The sequence below is a fragment of the Lissotriton vulgaris genome, chromosome 3_1, assembly GCF_964263255.1.
Source record: "Lissotriton vulgaris chromosome 3_1, aLisVul1.2, whole genome shotgun sequence".
Lineage (NCBI taxonomy): Eukaryota > Metazoa > Chordata > Amphibia > Caudata > Salamandridae > Lissotriton > Lissotriton vulgaris.
The window spans coordinates 1,186,129,553-1,186,154,747 of NC_141689.1; the positions used below are offsets into that span (position 1 = coordinate 1,186,129,553).

The following is a 25,195-nucleotide window of genomic DNA, read 5'->3' on the forward strand; positions in this document are numbered from 1 at the left end:
CAATGTTGCAAATCAAAACAGTAAGTGTGCTTGACTTGTCAATATACCAACTTATCTTAAGTAACGTTCTTTTCTATCACTTTTTGTTAACCAATAAATATCAGGCTTTTAAAAAACTGAAAATTGCACCCTAGTTTTTTGTGTAAAATGTTTTCAATCAACCAATCATTTCTTTGCTTTTTTCAAAACTGCATCTTATCCACCAATCTAGAAAAATCTATTTTTCAAACTGCCATTTCATTTACAGAAACCATCTAAGTGCATCCAGACCTTTCTTCAAGTTGCTTAGGGTGTGGATTGTGGGACACAGCTATAATTTCTGGAGCCAAAGGTACGCACAACAGAAAAGAAATCACAAAGACCCAGGTTTATCAAATGTAGACATTAAATGGATTGGACAGAGAGGGTTAAAGTGGCACCAATTGATGCCATTGGTGAAAACCTTTTTGCATTTCCAACACCCTGACCTCATAATTGTGCACTGTGGTGGCAATGACCTAGGCACTTTGACTGGGGTAGGTCTGGAAATGTTTATGAAGGACACCTTTACAGAACTGATGTCACTTTTCCCCCAAACCTCCTTTGCCTATTTTAATATATGCCAAAGGCAGAAATGGAACTGGTCCAATCAATTTTGTCCACAGATTGAGAAAGCTAGGAAACATGTGAATTAATCTGTTTCTGCTTTTCTCCAAGACTATAGAATGGGGTCAATTTACCACAACAATCTGTGTTTCAATATGTGTATCTATAGGAGAGATGATGTCCATTTTACAGATGAGGGGAACAGAGTCTTCCTCTTGAACTTTAGACTCTGCATGGGTACTTACTTGTAGGTACTAAAATCTCCCAATAAACACAACAGCTCTTTTTAGAGCCACCCAACATCTAAACACATAAACTTGATAAATATGTGAAAAATATTTTTCTTTTTCTTGCTTAGGTACGCATACGGAATGACTTAGGAACCTCGCACCGTACGTCGTCTGGCCGCACTGGGTATGCGACGTGCGTACTATAAATTTACTGTTAAAAAAAAACCCCTATCACTAATTTTTATTATCCCCAGGGACCCCAGGAACCCCATCCCCCGGGGCTCAAATAAAACGTTGGGGACCGTGGGGGGAGCCCCAAGGCCACCACGGTCCTAGCCGGCTCCCCGCGTCCTTCGGGAGCCGGCATTGCTTTTCGTAAGAGAGAGCAGCTAACATGCTGCTCTCCCTGACGAAAAGCAATATGCTTTCCTATTTGAAAGAGAGAGCAGGTTTCCTGCTCTCTCTTCCAAATAGGAAAGCAGTTTGCTATGGTAGGGCGGGAACCGCAAGGCTCCCGCCCTACCATAGCAAACAGCAGTGTCCCGGGGTAGGCACCCTGGGACACTGCAGTAGCCGGCCCTGGGGGGTGGCAGTCCCCAGGGCCATCAAAGGCTCCAGGAGGGGGGCTGCGTGGCCCCCTTCCCATCATTTGTAAAGCCCCCGGGGGTGGTGGTCCCTGGGACTGGGGGGGTCCATCACAGAGCCCCCAATTTAAATATTAGAGCCCCGGTGAGGTGGTGGTCCCCGGGGCATGTGGGGGGGTTCTGCCCCCACACAGGTTTATTTTATTTTAAAAGTAGCCCCGGGGTGGCGGTACCCGGGCCTGTGAACCCCCTGCATACAAAATATTAAAGCCAAAGGGGGTGGTGATCCCCAGTGCTGGGGAGCCCCTCTGGGCCCCCCTTTAGAAACAATCAATTTCCCCCAGGAGCCGGCATTGCTTTTCGTCAGAGAGAGCAGCTAACATGCTACTCCCCCTGACGAAAAGCAATATGCTTTCCGATTTGAAAGAGAGAGCAGGTTTCCTGCTCTCTCTTCCAAATAGGAAAGCAGTTTGCTATGGTCTCCCGCCCTACCATAGCAAACAGCAGTGTCCCGGGGTAGGCACCGCGGGACACTGCAGGAGACGGCCCTGGGGGGTGGAGGTCCCCAGGGCCATCAAAGGCTCCAGGAGGGGGGCCGCGCGGCCCCCCTCCTATCATTTGTAAAGCCCCAGGGGGTGATGGTCCCCGGGGCTGGGGGGTTCATTTACGGACCACCCAATTTAAATATTAGAGCCCCAGTAAGGTGGTGGTCCCCGGGGCATGGGGGGGGGGTTCTGCCCCCATACAGGTTTATCATATTTTAAAAGAAGTCCCGGGGTGGCGGTCCCCGGGGCTGGGGGGCCCCTGTGGGCCCCCATTATCATAAAATAAGAAGCCCCAGGGGGTGGTGGTCCCCGGGGCTGGGGGGCCTCAGAGCCCCCCCACCCTATTAAAATAAGCCCTGGGGTGGTGGTCCCCGGGGCTAGGGAACCCCTCTGGGTCCCTCTTTAGAAACAATCAATTGCCCTCAGAATTTGACCCCCCCCCCCCCCCCGGGACAAAAAAAAAATATTTATATGCAATTTTTTTTATTATACCCTGCCCCCTTTTCGCAGTTTTCCCTTTTCTTTTTCTGTTTTCTTGTGTCTCAGTTCTACCGAGGCACAAGATGGCTGCCAACACTTCCTGGTTTGGAGTGTTGACAGACAGTTTTTAGCCAATTAGCATGCAGCTCGTGTTCGTAATGGTACGCGTACTGTCCTCGGATGGTACGCGTACGGTACTTCGTCTATAGATATATCTATGGTTTTACTTTTGATTTTCTAAGGAACTACTGAACAGATTTACACAATTTAACAAAAAGCGTAATCTGCGAACCAAACTCTACCTTTTTGCCAAATTTGATGTAATTCCGTTCAGCAGTTCGGGCTGTAGCCTCACTTAAAGAACCCTATGGAAAATTGCATGGGGAAAACACATTTTTTCTTAGCCCCCGCTTAATTAATCACCCCGAAACTTTCAGGGAAGGAGCAGAGCGGAGCACCCCATCTTCTTTGAGAATTCCATGTAAATTCGTCAACCGGTGCTAAAGTTATTCTAAATAAAATGTTGCAGATTTCCTATGGAAACTAGGTCCTAACTATAAATACCTACTGGCGACCGCCAGTAGGTATTTACATGCAAAAATAGCCCTGAAGCATTCCAGAGTGTGCTGTGCCTTTTTCCTTTGGAAGTGGGTGTGGTTTGGTTAATAGTCAGCTGGCTGGATGCTGACATACAGCACACCCTCTCGGTCAGGAGCGCCGTGGAAGAACCAGCATTGTGAGGAATTCCGTGTCGGCAAAGACACGGGGCCCCCCCAGCAGTTATATAGCCGTCCTGGTCGTATGGCTTCTGTGGGGAGAGAGAAGGCACCACGGCTTGCCTGAGTAAGGAAGCTGCAAGGACTTTGTTTTACCGCTTCCCCGGGCACTCGAGCTGGTGTGAACTGTATGAACATTACTGAATGTTTGGGGCGTCTCTGTCACTGCACAGTTGCCCAGCAGGAATACAAGTACCAGCATGCTCCTGCCCGTGGAGGTGTCAACGCGGTGAGAGCATACCTTTAATTGGAGGAGGGGCGTGGAGAGAATTTAAGCAGGGAAAGCATCATCTTCAGCTGCACCCTGGTTTGACCCCCTGACAGCATGAAACCCGTGAAATCGGCACTGAGGAAAGCAATTTATTGCTGAAACGCGTCTGCCACGAAGATTAATGGACTGCTAATATCCCGCTTGTAAATCATCAAAAAAAGCCCTGAAGCATTCCGGAGTGTGCTGTGCCTTTTTCCTTTGGAAGTAGGTGCGGTTTGGTTTATAGTCAGCTGGCTTGATGCTGACATACAGCACAACCTCTCGGTCAGGAGCGCCGTGGAAGAACCAGCATTGTGAGGAATTGCATATCGGCAAAGACACGGGCCCCCTCAGCAGTTATATATTGCTGTCCTGGTCGTATGGCTTGTGTGGGTAGAGAGGAGGCAACACGGCTTGCCTGAGTAAGGAAGCTGCAAGGACTTTGTTTTACCGCTTCCCCGGGCTCTCAAGCTGGTGTGTGGGCCGTGCCCACAACTGTAGGAACATTACTGAATGTTTGGAGAGTTTCTGTCACTGCGCAGTTGCCCAGAAGGACTACAAGTACCAGCATGCTCCTGCCCGTGGAGGTGTCAACGCGGTGAGAGCATACCTTTAATTAGAGGAGGGGCGTGGTGAGAATTTAAGCAGGGACAGCATCATCTTCATCTTCACCCTGGTTTGACCCCTTGACCGTGTGAAACCCGTGAAATCGGCACTGAGGAAAGCAATTTATTGCTGAAATGCGTCTGCCACGAAGATTCATGGACTGCTAATATCCCGCTTGTAAATCAGCAAATAAAGCACTGAAGCATTCCGGAGTGTGCTGTGCCTTTTTCCTTTGGAAGTAGGTGTGGTTTGGTTTATAGTCAGCTGGCTGGATGCTGACATACAGCACACCCTCTCGGTCAGGGGCACCGTGGAAGAACCAGCATTATGAGGAATTGCGTGTCGGCAAAGACACGGGCCCCCCCAGCAGTTATATAGCCGTCCTGGTCGTATGGCTTCTGTGGGGAGAGAGAAGGCACCACGGCTTGCCTGAGTAAGGAAGCTGCAAGGACTTTGTTTTACCGCTTCCCCGGGCACTCGAGCTGGTGTGAACTGTATGAACATTACTGAATGTTTGGGGCGTCTCTGTCACTGCACAGTTGCCCAGCAGGAATACAAGTACCAGCATGCTCCTGCCCGTGGAGGTGTCAACGCGGTGAGAGCATACCTTTAATTGGAGGAGGGGCGTGGAGAGAATTTAAGCAGGGAAAGCATCATCTTCAGCTGCACCCTGGTTTGACCCCCTGACAGCATGAAACCCGTGATATCGGCACTGAGGAAAGCAATTTATTGCTGAAACGCGTCTGCCACGAAGATTAATGGACTGCTAATATCCCGCTTGTAAATCATCAAAAAAAGCCCTGAAGCATTCCGGAGTGTGCTGTGCCTTTTTCCTTTGGAAGTAGGTGCGGTTTGGTTTATAGTCAGCTGGCTTGATGCTGACATACAGCACACCCTCTCGGTCAGGAGCGCCGTGGAAGAACCAGCATTGTGAGGAATTGCGTATCGGCAAAGACACGGGCCCCCTCAGCAGTTATATATTGCTGTCCTGGTCGTATGGCTTGTGTGGGTAGAGAGGAGGCAACACGGCTTGCCTGAGTAAGGAAGCTGCAAGGACTTTGTTTTACCGCTTCCCCGGGCTCTCGAGCTGGTGTGTGGGCCGTGCCCACAACTGTAGGAACATTACTGAATGTTTGGAGAGTTTCTGTCACTGCGCAGTTGCCCAGAAGGACTACAAGTACCAGCATGCTCCTGCCCGTGGAGGTGTCAACGCGGTGAGAGCATACCTTTAATTAGAGGAGGGGCGTGGTGAGAATTTAAGCAGGGACAGCATCATCTTCATCTTCACCCTGGTTTGACCCCTTGACCGCGTGAAACCCGTGAAATCGGCACTGAGGAAAGCAATTTATTGCTGAATTGCGTCTGCCACGAAGATTCATGGACTGCTAATATCCCGCTTGTAAATCAGCAAATAAAGCACTGAAGCATTCCGGAGTGTGCTGTGCCTTTTTCCTTTGGAAGTAGGTGTGGTTTGGTTTATAGTCAGCTGGCTGGATGCTGACATACAGCACACCCTCTCGGTCAGGGGCGCCGTGGAAGAACCAGCATTATGAGGAATTGCGTGTCGGCAAAGACACGGGCCCCCCTAGCATTTATATTGACGTCCTGGTCGTATGGCTTGAGTGGGGAGAGAGGAGGCAACACGGCTTGCCTGAGTAAGGAAGCTGCAAGGACTTTGTTTTACCGCTTCCCCGGGCATTCGAGCTGGTGTGTGGGCCATGCCCACAACTGTAGGAACATTACTGAATGTTCAGAGCGTTTCTGTCACTGCACAGTTGCCCAGCAGGACTACAAGTACCAGCATGCTCCTGCCCGTGGAGGTGTCAACGCGGTGAGAGCATACCTTTAATTGGAGGAGGGGCGTGGAGCGAATTTAAGCAGGGATAGCATCATCTTCAGCTGCACCCTGGTTTGACCCCCTGACAGCGTGAAACCCGTGAAATCGGCACTGAGGAAAGCAATTTATTGCTGAAACGCGTCTGCCACGAAGATTTATGGACTGCTAATGTCCCGCTTGTAAATCAGCAAATAAAGCCCTGAAGCATTCCGGAGTGTGCTGTGCATTTTTCCTTTGGAATTAGGTGTAGTTTGATATATACAGTTTCACAAGGTGCCCAAAAGCAGAGTGCACTCCCTGCTTGCTTTCTCCAGTAGGGGGGTTTACAGATGCAATCAGCGCCAGCAGAGCCTGACGCGTTTCGAGTTATCCACTCTTCCTCATAGGCTGTCTGCAAATTGAGTAACTGCAAGCAAAAAACAAACCAGTGTCTTAGTCCCTTATTTATTGCCATTATGCACCATAGAAATCACCTGATACTTTTCATCACAAGTGAACATTATCAACATGATGTCTGCTGGGACTGGTAGTCTTCCAATATAATACCCCAGTGGGCTGCCTGCAGTTGCCTCAATCAAATAGTTCATGTTCACGAAAGCACTTGCATGATAACCTCCCCGTTCAAATTATCGGCAAACCAGGTCCGCCCTGCCAATGTTTGCACCAGCAGCGGAACCGCTCCAATGTTCGGCGGTGCTCTCCCCGGCCGGACCGGCCGTAAATATACAGTTTCACAAGGTGCCCAAAAGCAGAGTGCACTCCCTGCTTGCTTTCTCCAGTAGGGGGGGGGTTTACAGATGCAATCAGCGCCAGCAGAGCCTGACGCGTTTTGAGTTATCCACTCTTCCTCATAGGCTGTCTGCAAATTGAGTAACTGCAAGCAAAAAACAAACCAGTGTCTTAGTCCCTTATTTATTGCCATTATGCACCATAGAAATCACCTGATACTTTTCATCACAAGTGAACATTATCAACATGATGTCTGCTGGGACTGGTAGTCTTCCAATATAATACCCCAGTGGGCTGCCTGCAGTTGCCTCAATCAAATAGTTCATGTTCACGAAAGCACTTGCATGATAACCTCCCCGTTCAAATTATCGGCAAACCAGGTCCGCCCTGCCGATGTTTGCACCAGCAGCGGAACCGCTCCAATGTTCGGCGGTGCTCTCCCCGGCCGGACCGGCCGTAAATATACAGTTTCACAAGGTGCCCAAAAGCAGAGTGCACTCCCTGCTTGCTTTCTCCAGTAGGGGGGGGTTTACAGATGCAATCAGCGCCAGCAGAGCCTGACGCGTTTCGAGTTATCCACTCTTCCTCATAGTCTGTCTGCAAATTGAGTAACTGCAAGCAAAAAACAAACCAGTGTCTTAGTCTCTTATTTATTGCCATTATGCACCATAGAAATCACCTGATACTTTTCATCACAAGTGAACATTATCAACATGATGTGTGCTGGGACTGGTAGTCTTCCAATATAATACCCCAGTGGGCTGCCTGCAGTTGCATCAATCAAATAGTTCATTCTGCCACGAAGATTAATGGACTGCTAATATCCCGCTTGTAAATCAGCAAAAAAAGCCCTGAAGCATTTTGGAGTGTGCTGTGCCTTTTTCCTTTGGAAGTAGGTGCGGTTGGGTTTATAGTCAGCTGGCATGATGCTGACATACAGCACACCCTCTCGGTCAGGAGCGCCGTGGAAGAACCAGCATTGTGAGGAATTGCGTATCGGCAAAGACATGGGCCCCCTCAGCAGTTATATTGCCGTCCTGGTCGTATGGCTTTTTTGGGGAGAGAGGAGGCAACACGGCTTGCCTGAGTAAGGAAGCTGCAAGGACTTTGTTTTACTGCTTCCCCGGGCACTCGAGCTGGTGTGTGGGCCAAGCCCACAACTGTAGGAACATTACTGAATGTTCAGAGCGTTTCTGTCACTGCACAGTTGCCCAGCAGGACTACAAGTACCAGCATGCTCCTGCCAGTGGAGGTGTCAACGCGGTGAGAGCATACCTTTAATTGGAGGAGGGGCGTGGAGCGACTGTCATATTCTGAATGGTCACCAATGACACAGCTATCAGACGGAGGACTGAACTCTTCCTCTTTCGGTGTACTTGTCATTTCCTGAAGGACTCCGGCTGGGACAACAATGTAAAGTGAGGTTTGCATGGCCCTGTACTGCTCCAGCTACAACACTCCACTGAATGTACGTTAAACATTCAAATTCACACAGATGTGTCATGCCTGTGATCATTCAAGTGTGAAAGTATGAATGAATGTAGGGTCAGTGATACCCCCTTAAGTCCATGTTGCTCATGTTGTGGGATTTGAGTCACAAGGTGCAACATTACCGATTGCGGTCTGGGTAGCACCGACACTACAACAGACACACGCATTAGTTACTTCCTTGTCCAGGCCAGAACGGAACCACTCCCAGTGCCCAGGGGCCATCGTTCAAACCCCTACACTGGACTGACATACGCCTGGTCAGCCCACTCCGCTTACGCTTAGGGGGGTACGACAACGCTACTTGTCCCATGTCTTCTCTGTAGTGATCTGCTGATCACAAGCCCAGTTGTCAGCATGCCTCAGCCACTCCCTGAGGGCTGATTTACACCCACACCACACCCATCCAGCACAGGAATCACAGGAGATGTGACCCTGCCAATAAAACAGGCCGGGTGCACGTGCTCGAGGCCATTTCCACTATCTATCAGAGAGTGTCTGTGTGGTCAATATTTATACATGAGGGCCTAGGGCCCTACCACATCACATTCCTCAATTCCAGAGGTGACATGATGGCGTCTGCACCATGTGACTTAATCATAAAGGGCTCATGACTTGTGGTGCACAGAGTTGGTGGCAGCCGAGGCACTTTGGCCGCATTGTCCTACCGCAACAAGACGGTAACTTGCGGTGCACAGAGTTACTGGCAGCCGAGGCACTTTGGCCGGCACGGGCCTACCACGATGAGATGGTAACTTGAGGTGCACAGAGTTAGTGGCACCAGAGCTGAGTGGGTATGCAGCCTGCGGTGATGCGTAGGGCTCGATACGCCGTCCTGCCAATCAAGGTTTGATTTAAATTGTAAGCTCAGCTGGACAGCTTGTATGCCGAAGGCAACAGGCTGCACAGACATGACTCCACGGCGCGGTGCTGCAGGGTGCGCTGGAGGCCTGTGCCACAGAATCCAGCAACTGCTGAGGAGGTTGCACCAGCACATGGTGGGCCCTCTTGGAGACACAAAGGTGGCGGCAGGTGAGCATTGAGGCCTGGGCGCGCAGGGTCGGGCAGTCATGGCTGGGCAGAAGACCAGTCTGGGGACCAGGGCTGGGGTGCTTGCGGAGGATGTAGGAATCATGCACACTGCCTGGGAAGTTTACAATGACATTGGTGAACAGGCCTTGGTGGTCTACTTTTGCCTGCACATTGATAAAATGTGTGTGGTTTCTGTTGCGGTGATTGTGTTCAGTGTTGTAGGGGGCATAAGTAGTACATGTGTGCGTTCAATTGCCCCAACATGTACGGAAAACCTGCTATGGCGTAGTTCCCTTGCTTAGTCTCCAGCTGTTCCTGCGCAGTGTGGGGGAAGTGAAGGTTCAGGGGTATCAAGCTGATACAAACTGTGATGCTTACAGGTATGATAAATCCTGCCTAATGAGACCAAAACAGACATTTGTATGGTCATAACCTTCCTTTTCTTTCCTACAAAGGTTACAACCACACAAACTTTTGTTATGGTCTTTTTTTGCAGGATTGATCATACCTGTAAGCATTCCTGTTTGTCCAAGTGCAATACACTGTACCAGATTACGTTTGTGACTATACGGATGCTTGACCATTGTCACCATTTATACAACAGGTTTCTGAATACGGACTTTTAGAATATGGAATTGTATTGGGGAGTTCCCGGACCATATGCAGTTAATTGGACCCACGAGTTGCCCTGATGAAGTTCCCCGTTAGGACAGGAATGCGTTAACTGATGTTTTCATGTTGTTAATTTATGTTTTTTTAATAAATAACTGTTTTTCTACTACTGTTGACTACTGGACTTCATGACCTGGTGCACATCCATGTCACAAACTACAATCTTGGATCTGGAGAACAGAGGCACAAGGCAATGGCTGGTGTTGGGGTTGATTGTGCAAGAACACTACGAATTGGGACTAGCGTGTGGTGCAGATAGGGGGGCCCGCTGTTGCTTTTGTGGACATGCATCCAAGACATGTGTGAGGAAGTTTGATAGGGCTCCTCGGACTCAGGCAATTGTTGGTTGGAAGGTACCAGAGGCCAACAAGTGCAGCACAGCCAGCTGCTTTATCAGCGGAGGGATGTTGGTTGTTCACTGTGTTCGTACTGTCAGCCTGTGGGCAATGGGGGTCTGGATTAACCCTGGGCGTAGTTCGCGTAGTAGCGCTACGTGTAGCTACACAAAGAGCACTTTGCACTAGGCGAACTGCATAGTGCACTGTGCAAAATGATGTTTGCACTGATTGCACAGTTACGGATGCTTGTCCGCGCTGTGCATTCAGTGCAAACCATATCTTCCACAGTGCAACAAGTCGTTTTCTGCTGCTTGAGTAGATTTCTACTCGAGCTGCAGCTTTCTCAACGTGGACTGGTAGTTTCTCATTGCGAGTGGTCGCAATGAGAAACCTGACCTCCCTGAGTTCAGAATCTCCCCAGGAGGTTTATTTTCCATACTTGCGATCAGCAACTTGATATTGCTGATAGCGAACGAGGAAAAAGTCTCGCTGGGATGTCATTTACCTCGCTCGCGGTCACCAACTTGATATTAAGGACCGCAAGCAAGCAAAAAATTACCGCTACGCTACGCATGTTTGCACTGTGCTACATGCAATTCGCTTAGAGCGAAGTAGCGTAAACTTTGCAAACTATGTGAGCATAGCGTTGTACTTTGCCCAGGGTTAGTCAAGATGCAGAGGATAGTTGTACTTTTGAACCTGTAGTGGGCAATGACATCCTCTGACGTTAAGTCTCTGAGGCTTGTGTGTTTTTGGAAGGTCCGCTGCCTTGTTCTGCGTTGCCTCGGTGATAATCCGGGGAGGGGGTCCTGGGGCTGAAGTGGTCCTTGGAGTGGAGGTGGTGGGTGTTGTGGCCCTCTTGGGTCTCTGAGCTGCATGATCAGTGTCTCTATGGCATCTGTTGGCATTCAGATGTGGCTCTTGGCTAAACTCCCTTTCATACTGCAGGTTGTCGTCATGCTTAACACCAGTAAAAGGCAGGTTTTAAATCCCTGCTGCTAAAGCGCCTTATTGCCTGTTTTTGGATCGCACGGCAGATCTGGCTCGTCGTTGAGAATATCGCAAATTGGTGTTTTTATGTGTTTTTGCATGGGAACACCTACTCTGCATATCATTAGAGTTAGTTGTCGCTCTCATCTGTGGAGATGTTTTTTGCGGAAGCTATCATTGGAAAACTGGCGATATTGGCAGTTTGCACTAGCTTGAGAATGAGGCGATAATTCTTTCGCCACTTTTGCTGCGCTAAAGTGACGATAACTTGGCGATAAGTCCTTGAGTATATGCCCCTTTGTGTGTACCATGCCCCTAATTAAGATATTCCCTTTGCAATGGAAGTGTGATCAATTTTCACCAATGCAATGAGTATTACAGGAAGGACCGCATAAGCCCTGTTGTTTAGAATTCTATGCCCATCAAATTAAAACACATATACTAATAAGTTATAAATTTTAAGGCAGTGAAGGGTGATGCTTTTGACACCAGGTCTCCTAGTGTCTCAGGGAAGAGAAGTACTGTAGAGATGATTTCAACCCTTACTGTAGATGCATCTAAAGTATATGGTAAGGACTACAAAGGATATTTTTATGTATTTTTGCAGCCAGTGACGAATATTGACTTTTTAATACGAATCTACGCCAAATCCATCACAGTAATGGCGAGGGACACTTTGTCTCAGCACTCAGCAGTAGAAGTATATGTTTAAACTGAATTCTGTGGAGTCGCACAATACCTCTATAAAATTATATATTCAGTTATGCAGGATGAAAAAAAAGGAACCGCTCAGAGTTCATTCATCAAAACGTTGACTCGAGGCACAGATACGGGAGAAACCTTTGCTTCTATGTGTAAAGATCCATTTGATATTACATTAAGTGAACCATTCTTTTAATAAAACTCTGCTGACCTATTTTGTGTGCAGTCTGACCGTGAACAGTTCCGCTTCTCGCTTCTTTTTAAATACTTATCTTAAAAAGAAAAAAGAAATAGCTGCCTGGCGGAACAATCAAAGTCTGGAATGAAAGATTTTATTTCCATTCTACAGTACTCTGCACAAAACCAGAATCTAAACCATTTTAGTTCATCAACATTTTCGAGCATCTCGTTGAGAATCTGGAGATATAGCGCTTGCAACCATGAGTTTCTGCTTATGGTAAGTTTGATACCAAAGAGCAGCCCTAAGAAAGAATCAATGTCTTGGAAGGTATGCAAGAGACAGAGCTTGAAAATACGAGCTCGCTTTTGTGTGAGTGAGAAGAGGTGCTGTGAGCAGCCCTTGTGGAACAGACAGGCTTCCAATATTCAGAGAGCACCCATTCAGCCCAAGGTCTATTGCTATCTGTTAAGGTACTGATGATATCTACAGGAGCAGAAGAAAGGTCCTCTGTTCCAACCATTACTATCAAAGATAGATGAATAATATATCTATCTCCAGTACAAGTGGGGTGGGAGTGAGAGGGCAGATTGGGAATGGGACAAACGAGAGACTCCTCAATAGGTTTTGTCTACTTCGAGATTGGATAACCGCTATCTCTGCAGACCTCTGAAGTTATGTTTAAAGAACATGTGAAAACAATTTCTAGGGACATACAATGTAATAACTTTTCTTTTTTGTTATTTTACTGTATTCAGTTCCTTCTAATTATGCTGTTCACTACTCTATTATCTGCATGCTATTGAGTAATAACTTATCTCCAATGAACTTTTATAAATAGAGCAGAGGAAGAATCTTTGACTTCTTGTAGGTGGTTATCAGTTGAATATATTCTCTAGTAGCCTCTGCTCTAGAATTATTACTCTTGTTAAGTTTTTTTGCTGGCTGCTATATAGCTTTTAATTTTCTGTCAGAAAAGAATATTTATTACTGTATTTTTTCTTAGGCACTGTTGACATTTTTTCACTAAATTATTTTCCTATTTTATTTCCTTTCAAGTTTTTATTCACATCAATTGAATAACTAATGTGTCTTTAATTTTCTCACTGAATGCACCAGAAGACACTAAGTTTGAGAGTTGAAAGAAACACTACACACACTAGATCCCAGATTGTGTGACACTACTGATGACTTGCATGCTCTCTCTAATTCAGAAGACACTGCACTCTCTCACTGCATCATCACTGCACTCTCTCACTGCATCAAGACTTGCTCAATGAACAGACTCTGGTTCCTGCTTAAACTTCAACTCTCCGCATAAAAGCAGGTGCGTAGAAGAGATGCTACCGCTCGCTTCAAGATTTCAGTTTAAGTGCGCCATGCTCTGCCCACACGCGTACCTCGACTTGAATTGGCTCAAACCACTAAACCACACAGAGCAATCTTTCTCCATCTTGGTGGGCATCTTGGAATTCTCTTGATGCATACTTTGCACATAATTAAGTAATGTTCAGACCCACAGTTTGGTGCAGGAATACCATCTTTTCCATAATAGATAACGCCGAACCAGGAGGTATTTGGCTTTTATCATCTTACTTGTAGACTCAATTATACTGCAATGCCATGGATTCTTGACACTATCTGTGAGATATGGGAGACTGAGAGGCCCCTTGCTACATTCTGTAGGTGAGTCATGTTGGGTTTTGGTCTTTCTGGGTATGGTGGAACTTAGAATGCCGCACTGGATCTTTTCCATGCGTTTGGAATGTACATCTTTGAACAGGCAGAGGCAGTTGTTGTGAGCTTGCTTCCTTGCCAGTCCATTTCCTTAGATGCTAAAGAATAAAGAGAAAAACCTCAACTTGACTTACTGGTACTGCATCTTTCAAAGCCACACCATTCTGTGTTAGGCTTCTGTGGGTTTGCTGCAATAGGCTCACAGTCCATCTACACCCGGGGTTTCCAACGTAGGTCCATGAAGTGTAGATTGATGCCAGATTGTCCGGTTGCCTGCATAAGATTTGAAAGAAATTGGGTTGTTGGTTGACTGTACTGTGAGCCCTGGTCAAGCAGTAATCACAATTCTTCTCAGGGTGAAATCACAAGCAACCCTAAAATTAACCTGTGCTCAACCATCAGAACCTGTCAGGATTAACTCAGGGGTAATGTGTAATGTATTTGTGCAACACTTCAAACAGTGACACAGTAAAAAATGTCACAACAAAAAAATCTCACACCAGTTTAGAAAAATAGAGCAAATGTATAAATTTGAACAAGACTAAAATGACAGAACCGGAGATATTCGTTTGTAAACATTTCAGTAAAAATTGTAACACAAAGTGTTAACTGTGGATATCTGCTTGCATTGGATCTGGACAAAGTCACAAGTTCAGGCTGACTATGATGAAGAGTGGGTTGGCTACAATGACCCAGTTAGTCTTGCTGAACAAAGTGCCTTGAATCCTGGGTTGTAGGGATCTATGACAGAATTTCGACAGACAGAATTTCGACCTACACAAATATCGGCGTAATTATATCGATAGCAAAAATATCGACGCCCTATGTACAACATGGTAAGTACGAAAATATCGAAAAATTAATATCGATGTGAAAAATATCGTTGTTAAATATATCGATTTTTTTAAATTTAAAATAACATAAAAAAACTGTAAATAAGACATAATAATTACTTAAACATATTTAAATATATGTAATAATTGTTAAAAAAAATAATAATACATATTTAATAAAAAAATAAAATAATAAATCATATATAATATATAATTACTTAACAATAATTACTATTCCCACTCCAGTGGGTGCAACAGTAGGGAAAACTGACCCTGAACACTAAAAATACCCCTTTACCCAAAAACCTAAAACTGACCCTGAACCCTAAAAATACCCCTTTACCCATAAACTGAAAACTGACCCTGAACCCTAAAAATACCCCTTTACCAAAGAACTGAAAACTGACCCTGAACCCAAAAAATACCCCTTTACCCAAAAACTGAAAACTGACCCTGAACCCTAAAAATACCCCTTTACCCATAAACTGAAAACTGACCCTGAACCCTAAAAATACCCCTTTACCAAAGAACTGAAAACTGACCCTGAACCCAAAAAATACCCCTTTACCCAAAAACTGAAAACTGACCCTGAACCCTAAAAATACCCCTTTACCCAAAAACTGAAAACTGACCCTGAACCCTAAAAATACCCCTTTACCCAAAAACTGAAAACTGACCCTGATCCCTAAAAATACCCCTTTACCCATAAACTGAAAACTGACCCTGAACCCTAAAAATACCCCTTTACCAAAGAACTGAAAACTGACCCTGAACCCTAAAAATACCCCTTTACCAAAGAACTGAAAACTGACCCTGAACCCAAAAAATACCCTTTTACCCAAAAACTGAAAACTGACCCTGAACCCTAAAAATACCCCTTTACCCAAAAACTGAAAACTGACCCTGAACCCTAAAAATACCCCTTTACCCAAAAACTGAAAACTGACCCTGAACCCTAAAAATACCCCTTTACCCAAAATTAATTAATATTACAAATAAATTACTTCCCACCCTATTCCCCTATAAACCCACAACCCGCTCCAGTAGTAAAACATATAATTTAGTTAAAAATACACATAAATTATCAATTAATTAATCAATTAATCAATTAAAATAAATCATTGCCAATTAATATTTAATTGCAAAATAAATTAATCATTGAAAAATAATTATTTAATTACAAATAAATTACTTCCCACCCTATTCCCCTATAAACCCACAACCCGCAGTGGTAGTAAAACATAATTTAGTTAAAAATATACATAAATTATCAATTAATTAATCAATTAATCAATTAAAATAAATAATTGCCAATTAATATTTAATTGCAAAATAAATTAATCATTGAAAAATAATTATTTAATTACAAATAAATTACTTCCCACCCTATTCCCCTATAAACCCACAACCCGCTGTGGTAGTAAAACATATTATTTACTCTTATATATTTTTAAATTATAAAAACATATTAAACACATATTATAACAATTAATTTAAATACTTAACTTATATTTCTAACACATATTAGTAAATCGAAATTACTTACATCGATATATATGCTATCGATATTAGTAATTTCGATATTACTTACCTTAGGGTCGATATTCTGGCCATCGATATTCTGGACATCGATATTCTGTCCCATCGATATTAGCAACTCGATATAAGTGTAGGTCGAAATTAAAAACTCGATATTTTGACTGTTTACCGGGTTGTAGAGCTTTGCGTAGACCTCCATTAAAGATGACGTTGGGCAGCTGAAGCAATGTGCCAATTCCAAGAAGTGGTGAGGCTGCCATGTAAGGGCCTGAGTCGTTGCAGAGAATCCCGCCAACAGGACTTGTAATTCAAATTACAGTTTGGAGGATGCGTCACGCAGACGGAGCGATGCATCGGTTCGGAAGAACTGCAAGTGGAGTCTTCTGTTGTCATTGAGACTGCCATCAATGAGTGATGTGAGGGATGCATTGAGGAACATTGCGCAATCAAGCGATGCAATGCTTCAGAAGAACTGTGATGCAGGACTTTGTCATGGGTCAAATTCACGCAGCAGCAGCGATGCATCAGTACTGCTTGGGTTTGGTGCAGAGGAGATGTGATGGTTCCGCTGGACCCACAGAGGCTAGCAGAACACCTTGAGCTCACTTGCAGGGGTACAGGATTGTAGTGCCACCACTTGGTAGGATAGAATCACAGATGGCAGAGTTTAGGTGCAGATGCAAAGTTGTTGGAAGCCTGTTATGTCCCTGAGGCTTCAAATCAGGAGGCCAGCCAACCAGCCCATATAGTCACTATGGGTTCTGGGTTCAAGAGATACAGGACCAGTTCTTCTTGTCCAGGCAACAGGGCGGCAGGCAGCAAGTCAGCACAGCAGGGCAGAAGTTACTTCAGAGCAGCAGTCCAGCAGAGTGACAGTCCCTTCAGTACCTCAGCAGTCCTACTTCCTAAATTATTACCTAGGTACCTTGATTCTGGAAGGTGGAAGACATTTCTAGACAGAGGCTTTGAAGTGAATGGAATTTCCTGCCTCCCCTGTCCTGGCTCCAAGCTGGCTGAAGTGACAATGCAGGGTAGTTAGGTCCTTAGTATGAAGTCAGAGCAGAAGCAATTCTGTTGTATTTTGGGCTGTGCTCCCCATCCTGACAGCAGATGATCCATTCATGCACACCTAATCCCTCTATTGGCTGACTTTCTGCGAGGAATTCACAACGTCTAACAGTCATTTGTCCCAGACCAGACTTTAGGAACAAAAATGCAAAGGGCAGAAAAATGCCAACTTTCTAAAAGTGGAATTTAAAAAAGTGATTAAAGTCCCAACTTAAACAATGAATAGGGCTCTTCACCACAATTCCAAAGATACCAAACATAACATAGCTATCAAGTCCCACTTGGAAATTACTACATGTTAAATGTTATAATGAATCCTCAATGTTATCTTGGGGGAGAGGTGGGCCTCACAGTAGTGAAAAATTAATTTAGGAGTTTTTCACCACCAGGACATGTAAAACCTAAAAGTATGTCCAACCGTTTAAATACATATCACCCTACAGTCCGAGCTACTTGAGGTCTGTCTTAGGGGTGACCTTAACTTAATAAGATGGGAGTTTAAGGTTTGGCAAGGGGGTTTAAAGGCCAAGACAACATGGTAGATTAAAACTACATTCAGGCTGCAGTGGCAGACCTGGGACATGTTTTAGGGTGCTACATAAGTAGGTGGCACAATCAGTGCTGCAGGCCCACTTATAAAATTACATTTTTCATGCACTGAGTAACAGAGTATATGGTACACTACACTACAAGGCACTTAAAAGGAAATTAACTATGCCAATTGAGAATAAGCCAATGTGACCATATTTTAGAAGAGGACCAAAAACACTGTATTACTGGTCAGCAGTGGCAAAGTGCACAGAGTCCTAAGGCCAAGAAAACTAAGTGCAGCAAAAATGAAGGAGGTGAAGACCACCCTAAAGCTGACAGGTCTAAAATTATTGATTGATGTATGTAATGGTGAGTCAACAACTACTGACAAAGGTTACTTTTGTGTGGTGAGGAGGGCTACTCAAACCCAGAATTCAGAAATGACATTACATTGGGTACTATTGGTGAGACGAAAATGCTTTATATACAAAGCTGCACTGGACTGTCCATTGGGAAATGCACAAGGGAAGACAGTGCAGAACACTTCCCACCATATGATCATGCACAGATCAAACTGCAGTCACCTGTCTAGTCTAATTGCGTTCCAAATATTTAATCAGCAGACACCCTTACAATCATTTCTCCTCTGCCTGATGGCAGCCCACCTCATGTCTGTAATCAACTTGCCGAGGGGGGTGCCACATATTGACTGCCATGAGGGTATACCATCAGCCAGAATTCGGGTACTTTCTGTGCTTATCCTGTGTTCTTTGTGAGGGCAGCAATTCTTACTCACATTTAAATTTCCTTCTTCTTTTGTCCATGGAGCTCTGTAAACATATGTTCAATCAGCAGCATCACCTTTTTATTTCTAATTCACATTCCAATCAATGCTGTGAGCGTGCCTGAGTGCTCTAGCATTTTTTTAGACCATTTCCGTTTGAGTCCAAACCTAAACAACTTTCCCTGCAGCTCAGTCAAGGAAGACCGCCTTTGTGCATCATATGAAGAATTCATACATTTTGTAGATGTATTATGTTACTTAGTTTCATAGTCTGAATGTGCTACTGTTCTTTCAATTGATGTTCATTCAGTAAGTTCCCAAAATTAATTCAGTTTGTTGGTCAATATGTATTCCGTTTCATGTATGAACATTTCATTATTAATCCTGGTATTGATAATTTTATGTTTCTTTCTAGAAAATTCATAATACCACCGATACCATAGAAAACCTGACTGAAAGAAATATAACTGATTATATTCTGAAAACGTACCAGAAGTTCTACAAAGTCAGGTGAGAATTCTGTATTTGATCTAAAAGAGGCATTGTTTTCGGCCAAGTTTTTCTCCCAAATGTCTAACACTGAACATTGTTATAAAAAAATCTGACATTTAAATTAGTTTTTTCTTGTAACGAATTGTACTATTATCATTGAAAACACGTTTAGTATAAGAAACCAGCAAAGATCGAATCAGAAATACTACTATTCACTGCATGATAACTAAAGGTTTAGAAGCATACATAGATATTTCTTTGGTACTTACATTTTATACCTACTGTTGCAGAGTGTAAAATAGAGTATACCTTCTTGCACAAAAATAATCCTTAAATGGATATTCCTATCTCGGTGGGTTTAGCAGAATGCAGCATGCATGTAAAGAGAAAGTAACAAGGAGAAATAAAGATTTTTATTTCTTGGGAACACCCATGCTCCACCCATGCTCCATCCATGCAACACCTACACGATACAAAATAATGCGGTACTCTGTATTTACTAATAACACGCAAAGCCATGCAAAGTGGCTTTGTGCAGCTTAATAAATGCCAAAAAGGATTTTGTATTGGGGCTGTGCTATGAAAGTGACACGAACCCAAAGAAAAATCATCGTGAATGTGCTCCTCAGTATCAATCTGTGGCCTAAATGATTTAAAGTGAATGCTTTACAGGTGCATTCACGTATTTGAGCGTATATCTAATTTACAGCTTTACAGGCAAGATGAGACAGGATATGCTGGTTATAACAGCTTGTTTAAGGAAATAAAAGAAAGAACATGTAGGAAATTCAAGGCTGAATCTTTATAAGCAAAATAAAAGTATTGATATTTGCTGCCACAATGCAAAAAAGACTACCCCAAACATATATGACGCACTCTCGTATAGGATATAGTACTCTTCTAGTACATGCAAAGTCGCTCCACCTGGCGTTTTATAAGAATCTATTTGATTTTTAGCTCGTAGATGTAAGGACTCAGAGTCAGTCAGCATTCTAGTGCTGAGCATGTAATTACTCTAAACACACACCCACCACTGATGTCACTGGTCAGGTGACACAGGCTTAAAAAAAGGGGCTGTGCGCACGTGCTCTGGGCCAGTTGCACCATGTATGCAGTGTGTGCTGTGTCTCATTCAGTATCAGCATGAGGGCCTAAGGCCCGACCCTACAGTGATGAGTAGCAACACATTATTTTTCATGAATAGACTCTGAATAGTCTAGCGAAAGGAGAACAGTGCCTCACCTCAACTAATAGCTCATTCTGCTGTTTGTCGTTCTAAAGGTACGGCGGGCTCTCTGTCGGAGAGATAAACTCACAGGCGCAGATGAATTCCTCAGACATTTCTTATTTAGTGGAAGAACTGAAAATGATGATGAACATGTCAGAGGTGCGTATGATCAGTCTTTGTATGTTTCAAACTTCGCACATCATTCAACACAGGCAATCAAATAACTCAGACACCGGTTTGCAGCAGTGGCAGCTGCTGCCAGTCTAAAGTGGTAGGCAGCGAGGTGAGGTGGGGGGGAATTAGGGGAAAAATACAAATAATATAAAGTGACTTACCTGCAGCTGCCAGCTGCCTCATTGTTTCTCTCGCAATGGGGCACAAAGCACAGGTTTCCCACCTAATCCAGACAACTTCTCTCTTGCAATACCTTGCATGAGCAGCAGCGGCCCGTGCATGTAAGAGTGATAGGCCCAAATTAGGGGGGAGGAGGATTCAACAGAAGACCATGAGGGACAATTAAGTATATAATGAAAATGTTCCCTCGTCGTCATCTGTGGAAACTCCACCCCCCACTGGGCCTCACCACTCTTGCCTGCATGGGCCGCTGCTGAGCATGTAAGAATCCCCAAGTTTGGCCTTAGTGGGTTAGATTGAAACTCTCTCAGGTACAGGGAGTCTGTGCCATTTCCCAACCCGGCTCAATAATACAGCTGGGTTGGAGAATCATAGGTGTGCATGTCTGTTTGGCTGGCCGTCTTAGGCCAGCCAAACCGACATGTGCACTTGCAGCAGCCCTCCACCACTCCTCCTCTCTGCCATGGCCTAGTCCAGCCCCGCCCCACCCTAGACTCACTGGGGCATATCATCAAGAAACAGCGTTAACGTTATCACCGCTTTAGCAGCAGAAAACTGTCGCTAAACAGGGCCGGACTGGGAACCACAACCAGCCCTGGCAAAGTGCTCGGCCGCCCCCCCTCCCCCCCATTCGGGGGAGGTTAAAAGTGCCACAGAGCTCTTTGCCGGGGCTGGTTTTCAGCCGATTTTGGTACAGGGCAGATTTTGCAGCTATGCTGCAAAAACGGCCCTGTAACATAAATGGCCCCCAGGGGCCCCAAACCGGCCCCTTACCTGTGCGGCGCACCAGGGGATTGTCCGGTGAACGCTATGGCCAGTCCGGCCCTGCCGCTAAAGCGGCGATAATGGGCTTGATAATACGCCCTTATGAATTCCCATAGAAGCCAATGTTCTGATGTGAGCATGGGCTTCTATGGGAATTCTCTACGGTGTATTATCAAGCCCATTATCGCCACTTTAGCAGCAGTTTTCTGCCGCTAAAGCGGTGATAATGTTAACGCTGTGCTTGATAATATGCTCCTTTGGCTTTATGGCTCAGAGTACAGTTTGGTTGGGCAACCTACATTTCCTACAGATATCATTCCATATGTGTGCATAAGAATACAGGGTCATTAATTTACATTATTTTTTATTAAAAAAAGAGGATGTTTGTTTGATGAAATGCCTCGAATTAAGAATTATCGTACGTGATCGCTATACGAGGCCAGGGGAAAGTTTGCCCAGGTAATTACTGAATTTGTTTCGTGATTCCGGCAGAAAGTCAAGTCGGGGTCTGAAAGGGAAAAGTTTACAAGCAATGGTTATTATCACACTTAGGTCAGTTATCGTGTACATGCTGATTTATCCTCCTCAGTTTTTACCACATGATGAATGTAATACTTTCATCTCAAAGCAAGCCATCCAGTCACAACAGTTGTTCAATTTCTGAACATTAGTACTGAAATAGTTAAGAAAACTCTAGTAACTTTTGTAAATTAACTGTTTCGTCTATTAAAAATGTTAGGCTTGGCCTGTGATTCAAATAGGCTCACAAACCTTGCTCCAGTTACTGCAACATGTCACATAAAGAGTTCACTGTATCATTGTTGCCACGTTCGTCAGGATTATTGAATTTTCATATGAAAGATTCCCTGAGGTTGTGAAGATGTATTAGCATTTCTCAGACCACCCAATACACAACTGCTATACCTGCAGGTGAGAGATAAAGCCTGTAGTAAATATGAAAAGTGGAAGATTTAATCATTTTCCCAAACTTGCCTGTATAGATGCAAATGACGGTTCACATATGGTCCTGGCTTACTGTCTGTCATGAAACTGGATCTTTAAAATGCAACACATGAAACTTTTCAATATGTGGTAGGCTTGATCTTGAACGTAGTAAAGAGGATAGGAAAATTAGCACCCAATAAGTATCAAACTCCACAACCACTTTTCGAAATCAACTCAAATCTTGAGCACCTTTATAATATGGAAAGTAGAATTTCCACTCACATAGATTGTTCATGTTTCATGGCAAATGCAATAGTCTCCAAACTTGCCAATTCGCATGGTGTCACTGTGTGTCATACAATATTGGCTGCCTTCACACGGCCATCCAGTAAGGGGGCTGGCAGGGGATTTCCAGCTCGGCTTTTGAGGCTCTGAACAGCTGATGTCCATTAAGGGGTGTAAAAAGACCCGCAGGCATTAGCATCAGCTATAGCAAGATTTGCTTTGGGAGAGGAGTAAACAAGATGGTGGAAAAGTGCCTCTTTGGTAGTTCTAGGCATAAGACCCCACCAGCTCCGAAGCCTTCCCCCGATCCTTAGACAACGAAATATTTTTTTATTTTAAATTGACAGGTTGGCATCTCTTCTCCAGACTCTTCAGCACAGCGTTTTGCAAATATGTTCCAGAGATTCTAAAGAGATGAAGAAGTCATAAATTAAACAAGATGGTCATTGGCAAATGTGATTACATGCCAAGAGACTACGAAAGATATAATATATTAATTTTCTAATGGACTTCTAAAATGATCCTCCCATTGTTTGTCACTAATGATTATAATATTTATTTATTCTCAAATGATATCAGAAGAATTAAGGATTACCAGAATAGTACACATTTTCACCATAGTAAAGTTTCCATACTGCTGGTATATCAAATAATAACTGATTGTCAATTGAAATTCTGCTTTGAGAACTCCAGAGAGACTGCATTCATCCACACCTAGTAAAGATCAAGATCATGTGATGGAGAGTGATTTTTTTCTTTGAAACTTCTTGTTAGAAATGGTGGTCTCTAGTTGGCAGAGGTAGGTACCTTTGTCCAACTAGGGGCCCTTCTTCGTAGTCAGGGTACGAGGGATACATTTCTAAAATAACCCCTACTCACCCCCTTGGCACCTTAGCATGAGCAGACAGGCTTATCTCAGAGGCAGTGTGTAAAGCATTTGTGAATACATTTAGTGATACAGTGAAAACACTACAAATGGACACCACACCAGTTTAGAAAAATTAGTAATCTTTATCTAAACCAAAATAAGAGCAAACAACAAAAATCCACAATACAGTTATCAAGATATCCTTAGAAATAGGTTATTCACTCAAAGAAAGTTAATAGTAACAAGTAACTCCACCTGGAGTTATTACGGCGTTGTGACAGATGAAAATCCCAAAGTACGGCGCCAACCTTCAAAGTGTGGGCTTCAGCTTCTTCAGCGCCCAGACCACAGCAAATGTCTCACGCTCAATTGCACTCCACCTCTGTTCCCGTGGAAGTAACCTCCTACTAATGAAGGCTACAAGTTGGTCTAGGTCCTCCTCATTTAGCGGTGAGAGCACAGCACTCCACTCCAGGATTCCACAAGTCAGCCCTAAATATACGAATGTATTTGTTTTGGAAGTTTGACACCAAATATGACTTTTTAAAAATATATCTATATCATACAGTTTGATAGCTAAAAATCTGTGAATGTTTTTGATGTTGATTTCAGTGAATGGGAGAATGTACTGCAAAATTCAGGGATCATGTGAGTGTACTTACTAAGTAGGGAACAACAGTCCATGTTCATACCATTGTTTTAACCACTTTATATTCTTTAATTTTCAGACCCCTGAAACTGCCAATACCTGGAAGGATGTAGAAATCCTCATGAAAGATCTTGGCACAAAATACAACACAAAGGTATTCTATACAACATATACAGATAACAATATAGAAAGAAAATTGTTGCACACTATATTTTCACAGTGAAGTTCTAACAGTTTGCTAATATAATCAAGAAAACATAGGAGTACCAGAAAATGTGGTAAAGTGGCACAGAAGTTCAGAAAATACCTTAAAGAACGATTGAGAAGTGTTTGCCATTATGGTCCTTTTATAATAACCAGACACATACGGGGGCATATGTACAAGCCCCTATCGCCACAATCACATCCCTTTTTGTGATGTTCCCGTGGCTATAGGGGCCTTGCCTTATGTTCACGGCAGCGTTAAGCCAGGTAACGTGGCTTAACGCCGCCTTGCACATAAGGCACCATTCCAATCTATGTTTAGCATTAAAGGGGTGTGCAATGGGTGTTGTGGTGGGCGTTCCATCGCAGCACTCATTGTATTTTATGCTGCCCCCTATGTACAATAGGAGGCAGCGCCAAAATTAAGATGAGGAAAATCCTGGTCTTAAGCTGGCGAAACGAGGAGAAATGCATTATTTCTCCTTGTTTTTGTTTTTTCCATGTTGTGCTGCCTTTTTCCATGTTTGCTGCCTTGTGCAGCACACATGGAATAAGCAAAATGCCATGGTTTGTTTATGTACAGGAAGGTGACACCCTTCCTGAACATAAACAAACCTTTTAAAAAAATTCAATTTTTTTTACTTTCATGTGTGCTGCATAAAGCAGCACACATGAAAGTTACAAAATGGTATTTTAGGATTGATTATGTGCAGGAAGGTGCACATAAACAATCCTACTTCCTACTCATAACAAATCCTACCTGCACACAGACACCCTTGCACTCTGGTGCAAGGGTGCCAGCATTGGCGTTAAGTTGTTAAACTTAGCGCCATCGCAGGGGGAAAGGCAAGACTGCACCACATTGTTGTAAATATGGTGCAGCCTTGCATC

The 25,195-nt window shown here is 44.2% G+C and overlaps 1 protein-coding gene across 2 annotated transcripts in view; it reads left to right on the forward strand.

Annotated features, from left to right (window-relative positions):
- The window catches only part of LOC147727632 (phospholipid-transporting ATPase ABCA1-like), a 2,839,360-nt gene that overhangs the window by 1,912,695 nt on the left and 901,470 nt on the right, over positions 1-25,195 (forward strand). For both annotated transcript variants that reach the window (XM_086961649.1, XM_086961650.1), the window contains exons 33-35: positions 18,930-19,024; positions 20,288-20,393; positions 24,180-24,254. In XM_086961649.1, coding sequence (XP_086817775.1) covers positions 18,930-19,024; positions 20,288-20,393; positions 24,180-24,254 — 276 coding nt within the window. The remainder of the gene's footprint in view (positions 1-18,929; positions 19,025-20,287; positions 20,394-24,179; positions 24,255-25,195) is intronic.